Raw genomic sequence first — 16,965 nt, 5'->3', positions numbered from 1 at the left:
AAATAACGTGATTTTCAACGTTATTGTATCTACCGGTTTCAATATACAATTTGTGCGATGATAACCTAATTTTTGCAATTTCTTTGATATTTTGTGAACCAATAGATTTTGTTAGATACTGTTTAGACAAAATTTACCACTAATAAATTTATACAATGAACACTTTGAAGACAACTCAATCAAACCCATACATTCTTGCTCAAAAACATCACACATCCTACATTTAATTACATTCAGAATAAAAGCTTCATTACTAAAATAATTACTGTCCCACACATATCCTAAACCCATTTTAAATAACTCGTCCTTTACACTATTTGTCCATTCACTCCCCCTATCAAGCATTTCTTTATAACACGACTTAAGAATACAATTTTCTGAATTTCTTACTTTAATCCAATATTTAAAAATTCTAAATTTTCGAATTATACTTAAAGGTAACCTGCCCAATTCTTGATATATCATTACGTTTGGTGTACTTTTCTTAACCCCTAAGATTCTCTTACAAAAAATTTACATGTAAATTTTCTATATCTGACGCCTTATGGAAACCCCAAACTTCAGATCCATAGTTCAGTATGCTACATACGAAAGTGTCAAAAACGCTAAGTTGAGTTTCAATATTGAAATAATGTTTCTTACAAATGTTTGTTATACCAAATAATGCTTTCCTTCCTTGCTCAGCTATTTTCTGTTGCGTCAAATTGAATTTACCATTAAATTTCATCATTATTCCAAGATAATTAAAACTATCAACATTTTCTTACAAACTACCATTATAAACCATTTATCTGTCTCCTTCAACTTACCACCATTTCTGAAAACCATCACTTTAGTTTTGTCAACATTTACAGTTAAATTCCATTTATTAGTATATTGTAACAATGAATCCAACATTTTTTGCAATCCTTCTGCCGATTCAGCTAATAATATCATATCATCTGCATACATTAATAAAAATAGATTAATAGTTTGAAGTTTAATTGAAGGACAATTTTCTGTTAAAAAGTGCATCTCACAATCGTTAATATATAAGGAAAATAAAATCGGCGACATTATTTCGCCTTGAAACAATCCGTATTTACAACTGAAGAAATCGGACAAAGAATCATTAAATTTAATACAACATTTTATATCATTGTACAAGGCACGTATAATATTTAACATTTTACCCTCCACACCTTCTTTAATAAGCTTGTCCCAAAATTTTGCCTATTTACATAATCAAACGCTTTCTTATAATCTATAAAACAACATTATAGTTTCCTTTTACTTTTCAAAGTTCTGCTAATTAATGATTGTAAAACAAATATAGCATCTGTTGTAGACATATTTTTTCTAAAACCGAATTGGGCATCAGATATTTTTGAGTAAGCGGTATCGAATTCTATCAATCGATTTTTTAAGGTAGCAGTGAATATTTTGGCTAGACAACTTACCAGGGTAATTCCTCTATAGTTATTAGTATCGTTTGTATCTCCTTTCTTATATATATATATGTAGAAGGATATTTTCCAGATTTAAAAACATTGAATAATTTGGAATTAAAATTTCTTTACCTTTGATAAAAACTCGTTAATTAGCAAATAGTGACCACACGTTTTATCAGTACTTAATTTGCCAATAACGCTAACAACTTCGTCTTCAGAAATATCAACATCTAACTCGTGCATGATATCGTCTGATACATTAGAATCATTATTCTTCAAAAACTCACTCACTGTTTCATTTTCCCTATATTCAGTAGACGACAAATTACAAAAATGTTGAAAAAAATCATGTTCACCAAGGATACACCTATTTACATTATTCTTTTTTTTCCTGAATTTTCTGTAAAAATGTTTAGGATTATTTTTCCTCATAAAGCTCAGCATATTACCTTTGAAGTTGTGTACCCCCGCTTCAGTTTCATTTCCAGTTTCTTATAGCTACGTTTTTTACAGACAAGTACTTTATGAGTTTCCTCATTCTTACAATAATTAAAATCAAATAAAGCCCTTTTATATTCAGAGTATCTTAGTTTACAAAGTTCATTAAACCATGGCTTATTGTCAGTTTCTGTAACTTTTTTCTTACAATAACGTCGAGGATACGAAACAACACTTAAAGGTAATAACAATTCCTTCAGAATATTAGTAAACTTTTCAACACACTCATCAACACCAATTTGACTAGAATCAGTACTATCACAACAACTCATCAACTCGTGCCTGTTACTTTCTAATACATTCCTTAAAGTTTCTGTGTTATCATTGTTCCATTTAACGCTAGTAACAGTTCTTTTAGAATCATTTATTTCTTTATCGTATTTATCTACACTAGCATTCAACGTAATACACACTGGAGAATGATCAGATAAAGAATTACATACTCCACTTTCAAAGCGAACAATTTCTTTAAAGCCTTTATCAAAAGTTAAAACGTAATCTACAAGGCTAGTTCCTCTACTATTGAAAAAAGTAACACTGCCGTCAGGGTCATCTCTGTGACGTCCATTAACTATTCTTAAGCCAGTAGTTTTACATAAAAATATCAGTTGTCTACCGAACTGATTTATAACAGTATCCGAATTAGTACGTGTGATAGGTTCAATATCGGGCACATAATTACATTTAACACGACATCTGCAGAGAATTCACTGATACAATCATTACTAATGTAATCGTTATTATTGCCTGTTCTGCTATTAAAATCACCAAGAACAAACACTTTACCAACATCTTTATACTGACACACCATTTCTTCCAGACAAACGAATAGGTCATTCTCACACTTTTCATAGAATGTACTTTTTACAGGTGGGAAATAACAGGCAAATATATACAAATCAAGACCTTCCTGAGAAGAAGTAGGCGATACTTTCAATAAGACAATATTATCGTTTATATTTTCAACAACCTTACAATGACAAACAATATATGATTTAATGAAAATGATAATGCCACCACCTTTACCGTGCAATCTAGGGAAAACATGAATTTCATAACCTTCTAACTCAACAATATCTTCTTCATCTACCCAACACTCATACAAACATATAATATCATAATCGTTTACCACATTTACAAAGTCTTGAGAATCAAGCTTCTCAGAAATTGAACGACATATCTTCCAGGATATTATGGAGATACCCTCCACACTACCCTAATATGGATTGTGCCGTATGTCATTTCGAGATGTAGAGTTCATCGCAAAACTTATATTAGACTGTTGACCCGGAGAGTGAGGCATGCGTGGTTCATTAGGTTGCCGCGCGGGAGTATTTGAATGTCTCTCGGAAACATGCGTTCTGTGTACCTCGGCCTCTACCACTAAAGTCTGATTGGATGGAGGACGCGGTTTCAATAACGAACCATTTGGTGCGTTTTCCTGAGTAGTTGACCCGGCTGCTAGGGATGGCACATGAATTGCTCTAGATGAGTCCGAATTACGAGTTGACCTGGGCTCGGCCATATACTCAATAGGAGACGACGATACACGTGGTCTCTTGGGTACTCTGATGTTGCATGGAGTACCCAAGTCAATAAGTGGAGCCTGCACTGCATCTCTGTAGGAACCTCGATTCAAATGTGTGTTACTTTCAATCGTGTGCCTATCATACAGAACAAGCTCGTTGTCTAACTCATCTACAGTCTTTGTACAGTTTGCCATTGACATACATCTTGTCTCGGACCAACTTCACATTACAGCCTTTGGACCTATAGCGCTTCATGATAGGATATAGAGCCTTACGACGCTCCTCTACTACTGCCGGAAACTGTTCACTGATACCAAACTGTGTGTTGCGCAATAGGTAGCCCCTTTTCAGCACTGCTTGTCTGTCAGCATGATAAATGAATCTAGCGACTATTGGACGGTTTCTCCCGGGGATGCGTTTCTTAAAACGATGAACATTACCAAATTCTACGGTTGACTGTATTCCAAGTTCTTTCCATATAAATTCTCTGATCTTGTCCTCTGTATTTTCGTTGTGTTGTTCACGGAGTCCAGTAAATACTAAATTGTTCTTCATCGAACGGCACTGAAGGTCTTCCACAGCACTATGAAGTTCATCGCACTCCTTCCTTAGAGAAATGAACCCGCTCTCTACCATGTCCTTATATCGGCGATGTTCCTTCATTTCACTGTCCAGCTATCTTACAGTTATCTCACTTGCCTCTGACCTAGACTTCACATCATCATAAAAGTTACTGATAGCCTGTGCCGATGTTTCCAATGCTACTGTCTTCTGTCTGATGTTCTTAATCTCACGCTCCATGCCAGTTAATTTACTTGCTAAGGAAGATACAGAAAACTCAATCTTATCTATTTTCTTCACTTGAGCTTCGATAGCTCCTAGTCCTGAAGCTAGGCGACTATCCATTCTCTGAATCATAGCCATCACATCTTCTAATGTAGTAGTTCCTTGTTGGACGCCATGAAGGACCCCATAGGCCTCTTGTATAACTTTCGACACACTGGTCATTGTTCTTATATAAACTGGCCAGCGCTCCAATAGACCGTGACGAAATTTTGTCGATGACCGATGTTCACTTCTACAGGTAAGCACACAGGTAACATTGCATACATGTACAGTACTATATATATATATATATATATATGCAGATCGCTCAAAAATATCCTTTAGACTGTCAATCCACGTAAACAAATGATGACATCATTACAGATTTAAGTCATGAACAGTAGCACTCACGTCTGAACAAAGCTATCCTCCAGAGAAACACGGGAAAAACAGCAAATTACACAACATTCTGGACCGCTCAGCGAACAACCTCACCATCAGGAGTCGCCGTAAACAGCGTAGGAAGTAGGAAGAGGGAGCTAGCAGGCAAGGGACAGGAGAACAGGCCAATCATCGGGGAGAGAGAATGGGCCCAGTCTGAGTCAGCAGGAGACTGCAGAGCAGGAACAGAATTTTGGTATCAAACCAATAATTATCCCAAGCGTATGGAATACGTTGGGGGTGCATATCAGTGATAAGATAAGGGAAAAGATAAGGGATGGTAAATACATTGACCTAGGGGCCCTCTCAGAGAATAACAAGCAGGAGCAATCCTTATCCATTAGTATTGGGAAGATAGTATGTGTGGAGAAGGCAAAGACAATCAAAGTACTGAAAGGCTAAACGTATTGAAAAATGTTCACAAATAACCGCAAAGCTATATTACTTTGCCCATACTCCTGCACTTTGGAATGCAAAAATTACTCAAATAAGAGAACCAGAGGCTCTTTTTCTTAATTTTAAGCGATTTTACATCTTCTTTAATTCTTATTTCAAATTTGACGACAATAATGTGAACAAATCAAAATAGGTAAAAAAGAAAATAACAAAATACACACAATCATATATTTATCGCCAACAAGCCAAATAATAAATAGTTCTATGATGAAGTTGACTAAATAAAACCTTTGAAACGCCCAAGATTTTGCAATTACTATCCTATCAATATGAGGATTTAGACAAATCGAAAGGACTTTATTCCTACTTCTTTATTTTAAATGTATTGCAAAGTAATAACCCTTACTTATTATAATTATATTTGTAGTTGAAGAAAGTAGATAAGGTGTACACAGCATTTCAGATAGATAAAAGTGTAAGTAATTACATTAAATGTATTTACATGCCTATCTTCCTTGAAGTATCATGGTTAGACTTTTCTTCCAGTAATTATGTCTATAAAGACATAGTTCTTTGGGGTTAAACCAGACTTCCATATATATACAAAATTTACAATATTTTCACTATAGCTACTACTATTTCTGATCTCCAATGCATTAGATAATGTCACCATGACACGCTAAATGAATACATATGTTATGGAAATATTTCGTTCTGGTTAATTGATAATTATAAACATGAATATTATGGGTTTTTTATACGCGCTTTGTTTGAAGGAATATTTTCATTTCAAGGAACTTTGATACTCATTAACAAACCTTGAGAAATCAGCACAATCAACCTTCATCAAATAAAACTAAAAGACAAAAAATATAAGTTATAACAGAGTCAACATGAGGATCAGTACATTATTAAAAATATATTATTCATAAATCATGAGCACCAAATGTATCTTGCCTACAAAGCGCAAACTTTTTATCTTCAAAAACTTGAAAGTGTCATGGCGGTGGGTGTGAAAAACCTGAAAAAAGTGTCATATCGGCGGGTGTGCGCGTGGGACGAACAGTCCAATTCGGTGACGTTATATATTACGACGATCTTGCCACAACGACAAAGATTAAAACAGAATTGATGTTCTGTTTGTAAGTTTTGTTTGTTTATAAGTGCTGTTAGGTGATAATTCAAACCAAGCCCCCAGACTAGCTTCTTATCAACTCGCGCGTACAGTGTTCTGTACGCTTACGTCATGTCGAGAATTCCGTAAATTATATTGTTCAAAATTGATCAATAGTTCAACCACACTGTGCTTTTTTGAAATATATAGTAATCGTATCGTTATTAGAAAAATAAACTAATTCCGGATGCTTTTAAAATAGCGATTTGAAAGATCGCGGCATTATTTACGCAGAAAATTGCCGCTAGAGGGCTCTAACTCTTTTCGATATTTCAGCCAATGAGAAGGCCAGGATCGGTCAATTTTGTCTGAAAGGCCATCGCAATAGGCTTTGCGTACTGAGTACGTTTAGCCTAAAAATCAAGTGTATTGAGAAATGGACAGATGCATTTATTATCTTTGCAAGTATATATATATAGACGCACATCCAAAAAGGGCTGGGGAGTCGTTTAAGTATATCCATGACATAAGGCTCGGGGCAGCGAGGATCAAGTCAAGTGGGTGGCGGATTTATGACGAACAATATCGCATGAGGAAAGAAGTTGACCCTACTTCTCTATGGTCCAACATCGATAGTGAGTTGTGGCTAATATATTTAGGTTCGGGGGCGGTGCCTTAGGAACCATCACAGGGGAACTCTTTTGCCACATCCCTTAAGTGCTATGACTTCAATTATGGCAATGGCTGCTATAGGTCTCCGTGCAGGTATCGACATTCATGCCTGGGCATCTACTCACATCTTTCCTCCCACAATAAGACCCCTCGCGCGCTTACATCCGGACCAACAAGAGTGATTAGTATAAGTGACATAACTTGTTTCGCAATTGTTGTGAAATAAATAAAGTTTATATATATATATATGAGAAAATTTACTCAAATTACAAACAAACAGGTCCTAAGAAGGGTAAAGTGGCATGTAGCAGTATTAAGTCACTTCGATTAAAAGTATGATAATTCAACGTTCATGATGTAAACATAAGAAAAAACGGGACATTCTCACAACCCTAGATGTATATTTGTTCCAGTAAGTGAACATATTTTGATTATTCTAGGTCCAAGTTTAACAAAAATACGGTCAGCACAAGGAAAACAAAGGACAACAACTGTGCAATAAAGGCATACAGAACACCTTTATCTGCTCACAATGATATTCAAAAGTGTAATTATGGTTGAAATATGAAAGGATTTTTCAAGATCTACCAAGTTATGTATGGGAAAAAACGGAGGGACATAACCGAGTAGATGAATGTAGCCAGTATAATTATCTGTGGGACGGACCATGACCTTATTTTAAGTGTAAAGTAAGGCTTGCAATATACATTTTCATCTGCTAACCCAAGAAATCTTACATTTTTGGAGTTTACTGACAATTTGTAAAGGAGTACTTAAAGCGGCTATTACCTTAGATTTCAACATCGGGAAATGGAGAATTCGGCTTATGAGTAATGAAATACTTCCATGATAAAGCCATACACGCGCCTATAACGTCAAATTTGTTGTTTTTGTCCTTTTCGGCGTCGGAACATTGATATCTTGACTATTGTTTATAAACATGTTCACGCTCAGTTTATTACGAGGAAAGCCGAGTGGGTCACATGGCTTGTCACGTGACGAAGTCATTTACTTCCGCCGCAAAGAAAAAATGAATTACGAGGAAAGCGTAAACAAGCGCATATGTCTTATGTATGACACTTGCTTTTGCGCCTTTCTGCTAATTCTTTTTTGCAGTAAATGGTCCTATAACAATCAATCTTAGTAATTCGTTTTGTTTTGGCTTGTAGAGCGAGAATTGTCTGTGTCAATCGCGGTCGCTTTACTAGTGGGGCCCCAAAGGAAGTAATAACAATCGGAAAGATAAACTCATTGTGCAGAAATGCACAGGAATTGATACTTTGTCTTAACACATTAATAGATATTGTTTACCATTCAACATGTATCTATGTGTTTATTATGAAGGTTTTGTTAATCATAACGGTCGTTATTCTCACAGTAACATCAGTACCGTCATATTTTTACATTCAGAACGAATACCCCGGATTGGACCCAATCTTGCAGTCGACAACAAACACGTTGTCGATAGTAAATTTAAGCAAAGAACACAACTATTTTCATTCAACATTTATAAGATAATACTTTAATTAGTGATGTTCATAGCATATCCACGCGCCAAACACTGGATATTGGATTATAATCAATGACAGGCGGATACGTTATAGTTATATGGCTCACGTTAAGCTAACCAGTCAAGCAGCAGCTTCGCAAAGTCCGAATGCGTATTCAGTCCAAGATCCTCTTTCATCTTTTGCCATCTATCGATCTCCTGTCTAATATAAATTCTTGACTGTCCTCTTTTCTGGTCTGACCCCTTTCGCCTACGCTTTCTGTAAGGTAATATTTAGGTCATCGTCGCCTTTTCGTATTTATATCTGCCATATTGCTTCTTTCTAGGATTATACGCATGCGCAGCATCAGGGTTACGAGCCGTATTGTATTAATTAGATGAAGGCCGCACTGTTTACATTCTTTATTTTTTAGATATCAATAAAAAATGGTTGCAGTGACTTTCAATTTTAGTAATTAACAGATAGTCTTAGTCTTGTAACATACTATTGGAAAATAGAACGTTTTATATCGTTTTCTCGTAGTGTTTTTTAACATTATAGTCGATTTAAGTAAAATTAGACTCTTAACAGACCTTGCATATTTTCCCTTGGATATTATCAGTAACATAACATTCATTTTTAGAACTAAGATTAGTAAATTTGAACACCAACTTGCTAAAACATTATTCAATATATTTCAGAAACAGTCGTATAGATAAAGGGTATTTGTGTCAGCATTTGCTGTTTTAGTTCTATCAAGAAAAAATGAAGGGAAAAAAACAGTGGACAATGAATTAATTAACCTCAACTTGACTTTTGTTGAAATGTGTATTCACCTGTGGTGAATTTTATAACCATCATGTGTATTTATTTGCACTGTAGCAGTCCTTAAAATTCTGACAGGTCTGCAAAGACAAAAATGAAAATACACTCAAATGTGGTTTGAGTGGCCTCCATTTCCTCATACAAAACCAGAAGTGATGTACATTGTCATGTTGATTGTGCATGTATATATATGTGTGCTATACCAAAATTGATCTTGCTTTAGCTGAGAAAACAAACAAAAAATATAAGTTTGAATTTATAAATAACATTCACTTTCCCGATTTTGCATTGTAGAACTCCGACTTGAGTTAAGTACATCTTAAGACCTCCCAAAGTTCTAGAGTCGACATGTGTTTCCAGATAAACACTTGTAATCTGATTATAAACAATACCACTTTAAAAAGGAATGCTACATGGAAGGCTTGAATCAGAATCAAAATAAAAATAAAATAGCATATATCAAACTATCAAAAGTGAGATTTATACGGAGACTCCTGAAAAAGTATGTGTATTAGATGTTTATAGTATCAGATACTTTTTTTGTCTTAATATCAACCTTCTGTACAGGTAGACAGTGGTAGTGTTGACAAGTGCAAGGCGTGGTACATTCTGGAGTATAAAAAATCTGAAAAGAAAAGTAGTGTGTATAATTGTATTTACATGTACTTTCGTTTTATCTTGCATAGTCTTACTTTGCTGTTGCTGAACTCAGGACTTAAGGCCTTTATATTCAGATCCAATTCACAGTCATGAAATGTTAGATCATCGTGGTTACTTCTGGACAGTATGAAGGCGTTATTTGTACTGAAGTTATGTATCGTTTATCCTGTCTATTAGTTCTGATACCTAATAATCTGATTTGCTGATCTCAGAGCGTCATATATGCCTCTTACTATCCTGAACACCTCAATCATGACACCACGATCTCGTCTATACATTAAAGATGGAAGGTTTATTTTCTTTATTCTTCCTCATCTCTCATTCCAGGTAGTAGCTTCGTGGCTCTTATTTGAACACTCTCCAGTAAATTATTATCCTGTGTTTGATGACGATCCTAAATGCTTACTCCATATTTAAGTTGAGGTTAGGTCAATATTTTATACAGCAAACAAAATGACCAGCTATTCAGGTATGTATACGTCCTTTTTATTGTACAGAAATATTCTACTGGCTTATTTGACCGCAGTCTTGATGTGTTGTCTGAAACTTGTCTTCTATAATGTCCAAATTCTTTGCCTCCTTTTGTATCTTCCGCTGACTCGGACTCCTTATCTCTTCCTACTCCAGAAGATTTGGAACATTATGATCCCTCCCAATCCTCATATGGCGACATATATCAGGGTGAAACTTAAAATCCACTTATGAGACCAAGCTGGGAGATTATCTAAATCCTTCTGTAGATCCATGTTCTTCCTACCATCCCTTCGCAATTAGTACAGCTTTCGGCTATGTATTGTAAATTTCAGCCGATGTGCAGACGAAGACTACAAAATGTACGGATGATGAACGAACGGTGTCCCCACGATGTATTTGGTACGTTGTTCAACCCATTGTATGTTTGTGAGGCGGGAAATGGCAGTAGCATTATCTTTTGTTTTGGTGTTGTATTTCCGTGGTTTTGGTATTATAAGTCTGCTGAACATTGTAGTGTTTTAACAGTCATATGATATAATGTGTGTGAAGGGAACGCAACCGGTGTATGATGCTGTCTGTTAAGATCAAATCCATCTGTGTGTACAGACGTTATAAACATGTCCACAATATGTTTGAGCAGAATCTTTCTAAACTGTAAAGACAGGCATATCTTGTTTTGGTTTCAGATACAATGTAAACGATTATTCAAGAATTTAAAGGCAATATAATATTTAAAACGTGTAACGAATATTTCCGACTTTTCTATGATCATTTTTGCAATGCCTACAGCGATTTTTTCATTTTTTGTTCAATTGAAGCAACTTGCCCATCCGTTGTTATAGAAAAAAACATAATGTGTTTTTATTACTACTAATTAGCACGATAAGCAACTAATAAATCATGAATTAATATTACCTTGGAAACTTGTTTATAAAAAAGCACACATCAGAACACTAAGCAGCTTCTCTTTTATTCTGTAGTTTTAACATACAATCTCTAAGATAGGTAAAACAGCTCAGTGTCTTGCACATAAGACCAATTTACCTTTCAAAATCATTCAGACATAAATGACATTCCAGTATGTTGCCGAAATATGATGAGTCTCAAAAATGTGTGACATTATTAAGTGTTCTAAATTCTTACATTAAAACAAGTGTTCTCTATCACCAAATAATTCCCTAGTCAAAGACAAGTCACCTGATATGCAAGTAGGATGCAACTCTTTTCAACGTTCCATTGAATACTACTGGTTGAACAATTCAATGCAGAGTAACCTGGAAGATGACAATCCTCAGTCTCGTGTAGGATACTTTCGCTAAAGTATGTATTTCACTGTCATCCCTTGCTATATCAATAGTCTTACCTAGGGAAAAAATAGTTATTTAATTTGAATCAATCTATGCAAGAAAGTATGTAACCCTGGTAAAATACTAGCCGCAATATACTGCTCGGTTAGAGAACCTCTCTTTAGCTTTTCAGCTAATGAGATCGTCCTTTCATCATAATGTCATCTTTGATTAACAGGTTTGCGCATATCTGTTCAGTCATGAGTTGATTAAAATACTTGCTAGATAAACATAATAATGGAGAACTATAATGTTTCTTTCCTTGTTTCTCTAAGTTCTATTAAAACAAAAACATTGATATCATTGGAATTATCGAGACACCCTCACTGACATGAGCGATAGAATTGCCTCGTAATAATTTCTCTGACATTGATTTATTAGAAAGATATCTTACAACTTCAGAGATTGGATTATAGAGAGCTAGATGTGGCATTGGTTCTCTAATATTATGTGCCATGTAAGATAATCACTTTTATGAGTATATGTTTGCATTTATATACTGAATATCACTTTCTTCACATGGAAAGCATTATCTATACAAAGGTTCACCAGACAATGATATAAGAAATGAGAGTAGGAAGATGAGGCGGATCAGAAATAGAGAAAGAATATTACTACTAAAGATGACAAGATAGAGAGTACTATTTTAAAAGTTGGTATAAAAGATCAATAGATTATACACTATAAAGTATGTTTCGCATTTTTTGTTTTAAAAAACAATGATTCTTTATCATTATTGTAATTTTCCAATAGGCTCAGGTTTGGTGTCATTGTGAGGCCCTTTCTGACATGTCAGTATTGCAAGAATCAATAATCTATGTGTGTGTTTTAGGTAGACTGTAGATGATGGACAAGCTGTAAGTACCTGCAGCTATCATCAACAAAGAACAAAGTTGACTGAGCAAGTAGAAGCAATTCCGCAGCAAATAAGGAAAACTTAGTGCCTTTTTTAATTAATTATCTGTATGAACCGTTGTTTCAATATATCTTCACTGAGTTTCGCTGTCAGTGCTTTCTTTCATCTTTACCAAGACCGGTCTTTTAAAAGGAAGTTTCATCCTTTCCACTTGTAAACAGAAAAAAAATCATTTTCATTCAGAAGGAAATGTTGGAGGTTCTAATGGACTCAAAAGGTTCTTTGCAGTGGCTTAAACTATTTTGATGATCCCTTTCTATCTGACATAACACGCAAATTAATAGGATTGAAATAAGACGAAATGGTTCTTTATAACTGTAACCCTAGCTAAAATGAAAATAGACTTAATCATATGAAAATACGCAACAATATCTAAAGTCCACATCGGACTTCCGGTTTTCAGTTTCAGCTATCGTTTATAAGATTCGTGATCAGGTGGGTGAAACCATCGACAGTATATTTTAGTGAGGTAACACTTTTTAAATGGCTTACATAAACATGTCACAGTCTCCAAAGACAAGGCAAGCACACGTGCGCAACATATGCTTTCAACTCGCATGCACAGGGAGGTCATCCCTAGATTACTCTGCCTGCTGGACAGTATAAACGAAACCTAACCAAGACATGAGACATGTTAATTGTAGTTAAATCTGTTAAACACTAATATTTTCGACTTAATACAAAATCATTTATTTTCGTGTCGGTTTTGTTGAGGACATCGATGGTCGGAATCATTTGGGAACGGGTACCCAGTGGTATTCAAAACAAAACGGGTCGTGTGTCTTGTGAAAACATTCGTCCATCGGGATACTAAGAGCCATGGTTATATGAAGAAGAGTGCCAATTTGGACACCAACAAACAGGATACTTTTCTTTTCATCATTGCAATTGGTGGATCTCGGGGCGAATTCGCTGTTTCCTCTTCTAAATCTTACTGGATGCGGCAAGGTTTAGCAAACCAATCAAAGACTCTTTTCAGAAGTAAAAATAACCGATCCCATATTGTTTGGTGTCGATATATCGGAACTTGGGCACGTTGTGAACAAACTTACATATATCATTTACAAACATATACAAACCCAAAAATAGCCATGGCTAGAAACACACACACTATACACTTTTAGTTCATTAAAATGTTTCTATAAAATGATAATAAAAAGGAAACAAAAATCGTATCTTTATTAATCTTAAATGTATATGTAAACCGAGCACACGTCAAAGATCACCCGGTTTATGACAAATCGGGGAATTGTGTCCGCGTGTAAATAAAAAATCCACTATATTTCCATAAAGTCTTCGATATTTGTCTTGGTTGTGAAGTCGTTCACAGATATCGCACATGTTCGATTGTAGAACCCCGCGGACAGTTTCTGAGTAGAAATATTTCTTCCATTGTAAATATTTCTTGTACTCGTCAGAACTGTAATTTATTTGTTTTATGCGATCTGCCAAAGATTTCACGGTTTTGAAGTCCTTTGTGTCCAAATAAGAATTTGGAGGATGGAACAAACTACGATTGGACCCGTCCCTTATGATTGGAATAATGGTATGTTGTAACACAAGATGGTGTGATTTCTCTGTGTTGTAGTCATCACAAAGGCTGTTCTCAAATGAGATGTAGAACTTATATCGACTGTCTAGCACGTCGAAACAATCTTTTTTCATTTTTAAGTCTGACGCTACTTTCCATATCATCTTGAAATCGCCTACATATCCTAGACCGTATCGGCATTTTAAATTTCCACACCTTCCGTATATGTCCACGTCAATACCGTTTTGGCGGAGTCTATTGATGTATTCCAGTCTTCGAGATTCGGTGTGACAATGGCTGATAAAGGCTACTGCTGTTTTGGTTTTGGATTTAATGATCTTATCCACAACACTATCATTGAATATGGTGGTACGTTTAGAGAAAAGTCCATGGACAAACGTGAAATCAGAATCCCTACGATACGTTAGCGTCCAGTTGAACATATTTCTGTAGCAGTATTTATCTAGTTTATGTAAAATTTCAAAGGAAGTAGGTGCTTCGTGTTCAAATATCACCCATATTTGTCCACGTTTAGTCTTCTTTAAACATTTTTTTAAATCTCTAGCTCTAAATAAAATAATATCTGCATTATCCTTATACTGATGTTGTTTTGTGAGGACACAATTCGACACTCGACACTTATCAAACACTCGTGACGTGTCCCATTTATTTCCTACCCAATCAATAAACCAGTCCTGTGGCGTCCAGAATAATAGCGTTTTCGTGACCCGATCTCTATTAGGTTTAGGTAATGAATACACGTTACTCTGCATGTGGTATTGCGTCGAGTTGTGATATGAAAGGTTTGTCTGACTGGCAAACAGAGTTCCAAACTTTTGATTGTGTATTTGTATATCGGGTTGGATAATTACATATGTAATATATAACAATATTGTCAGAGTAAGGAGCCCAAATAATAACTTCCATCTGCCCAGTAAGATCATGATTTCTGCAAAAAAAAAAGAAAAATGAAAACATCAATTTTAGACTGTATCTTTGCTTTACGAAATACGACCAAAGTCATGAAGTTAAACGTTTGAAAATGAGAGACAATATTAAACAAATACAAAAATATTTCTCAACATACAGTATAACTGAATGTCCTTTTCCTCGTGTCGCACCTCTACGACTAATGAAATGTAATGAAAACAATATCTATTTCCGTTTTCATATATATAAGTATGGTGTTTTATATATATATATATATATATATATATATATATATATATATATATATATATCACCATATTTCGATGGTATTTCAAAAGTTGACTATTGCTCGGATTTTGTTTTCAGATTTGTCAGATATATCTATTTCATCATATTCCAAAATCACTTTATGTTGCAAAATTAAGATGCGGATTAATTACTGATGATATTGTAAGGATTTTGCAAAATTTACAGTCAATCTCTTATAATAAAAAAGAGCTTTAGTGGTCATCTCATTCACAAAAGGCATATACATGAGATACCAGCAGTAACAGTAACAATTGTTAAATATAGAAAAAAAATCTTCGTATTTGAGTATTGGTGAACATAACGAGAGCAACATAACAATTCTTACCAATTTGGCAAAATAACCACAAAATTCAAGATCAATGACACCAGTGGAACCCAAACAACAACCACTCTTGGTTGAGACCGTAGCACTGGAGAAGTGTTAAAGTCTGGAAATGGCCGAAAATGACAACATTTTTTGTCCTCATTCTTCCTTGAAATCCACACCCATTCCTAACTCACTAATTCCTTCATGGATCAGGAGGAGTCAATCCTTTTTAAAAAGGTCAATGGCTCTTCAATTTCTTTGACGGCGTCGAAAAAAGACACGGCTAGGTCCACCTCAAGATCCTTTTAGGCTAGTGTTGACTTAATCAAAGTGATGGGGCCTCAGAAGAGAAATCAAATATGAAATGTTTACACCCGTGTCGGACGGCGGAACACGATGGCTGTAAATTATCCTTACTCCTCAGGTCAGATGAAATAAATCAGCAAGCCTTTCGTGGCATAAGACCAAACCAGACATTATTTTTCATTTGTAAATAAGAATTAAACTTGGCAGAGTTACTTACGTTAGATTCGAAGTGGTCTTTTCCTCTATAGACCGCAAAAATTAATTCAACACAGTCCAACAGTTGACTGTCGAGATATAAGGAGTCAATTTCACTTGCGTAGCCCGTGAAAATACATGTATATGAATGACACCAACTTATTCATCGCTATTCAAACAGTAGAAAGTGCTGCTTAATGGGTTCGCCTCGGTAAACAAATGTGACACTTTACAACGATTGGCTATAAAAGACTTTGTGTGGTTAGACCAGGGGATGACTGACCTGATAACACAAACTAAAGGCATACACAATGGTTATCGAACTGCATGCTTGTTCAAATCCCTATGAATTATCAAACGATAACCAATACTCCCAGAGGCCACAATCTATTGGTAACCCGTTACCACGTCATCTAAAATCTAAACAAAATAAAATAATAAAAAAGGCATGCATATTTGCATATGGCACATAATATGTTTCATTCAATTCAATCAGTATTAAATGTCTTCCACATTCACACTTCATAGGCAAACAAGATGAAGCTTTTGAGAAACAATTGGAGTATACATGTTTGTCGAACTCAATCGAATGCCGTTGAGTATGTATTATGATTAACAATAATCTTGGATATGAATTACATGATAAGAAAATATAATGTCGCAGGAAATAGGTTAGTTATTGATATAACCATTGAAAAAAGATAGAATTACACTTACTGATATATATGGCTAACGTGATGATAGACAGCTTTGTAATAAAAAAAATAATGA

General features: G+C 35.1%; 1 protein-coding gene across 1 annotated transcript; it reads right to left on the bottom strand.

The window, feature by feature from the left end:
• Window positions 1–13,831: 13,831 nt before the first annotated feature.
• Window positions 13,832–14,920, bottom strand: LOC132565543 (alpha-(1,3)-fucosyltransferase C-like). The gene has a single exon (XM_060230191.1). It carries the CDS (start codon window positions 14,918–14,920, stop codon window positions 13,832–13,834), a length of 1,089 nt encoding a protein of 362 aa, XP_060086174.1.
• Between the last annotated feature and the right edge of the window lie 2,045 nt (window positions 14,921–16,965).

The sequence above is a fragment of the Ylistrum balloti genome, unplaced genomic scaffold (genome assembly GCF_031769215.1).
Source record: "Ylistrum balloti isolate Yb309-2 unplaced genomic scaffold, AGI_CSIRO_Ybal_v1 Utg369724, whole genome shotgun sequence".
Lineage (NCBI taxonomy): Eukaryota > Metazoa > Mollusca > Bivalvia > Pectinida > Pectinidae > Ylistrum > Ylistrum balloti.
This window is presented reverse-complemented; position numbering and strand designations above follow the sequence as displayed.

Bases quoted from the DNA above. Each gene is read 5' to 3' on its own strand.
- LOC132565543 (XM_060230191.1), bottom strand. From the start codon at position 14,920: ATGCAGAGTAACGTGTATTCATTACCTAAACCTAATAGAGATCGGGTC.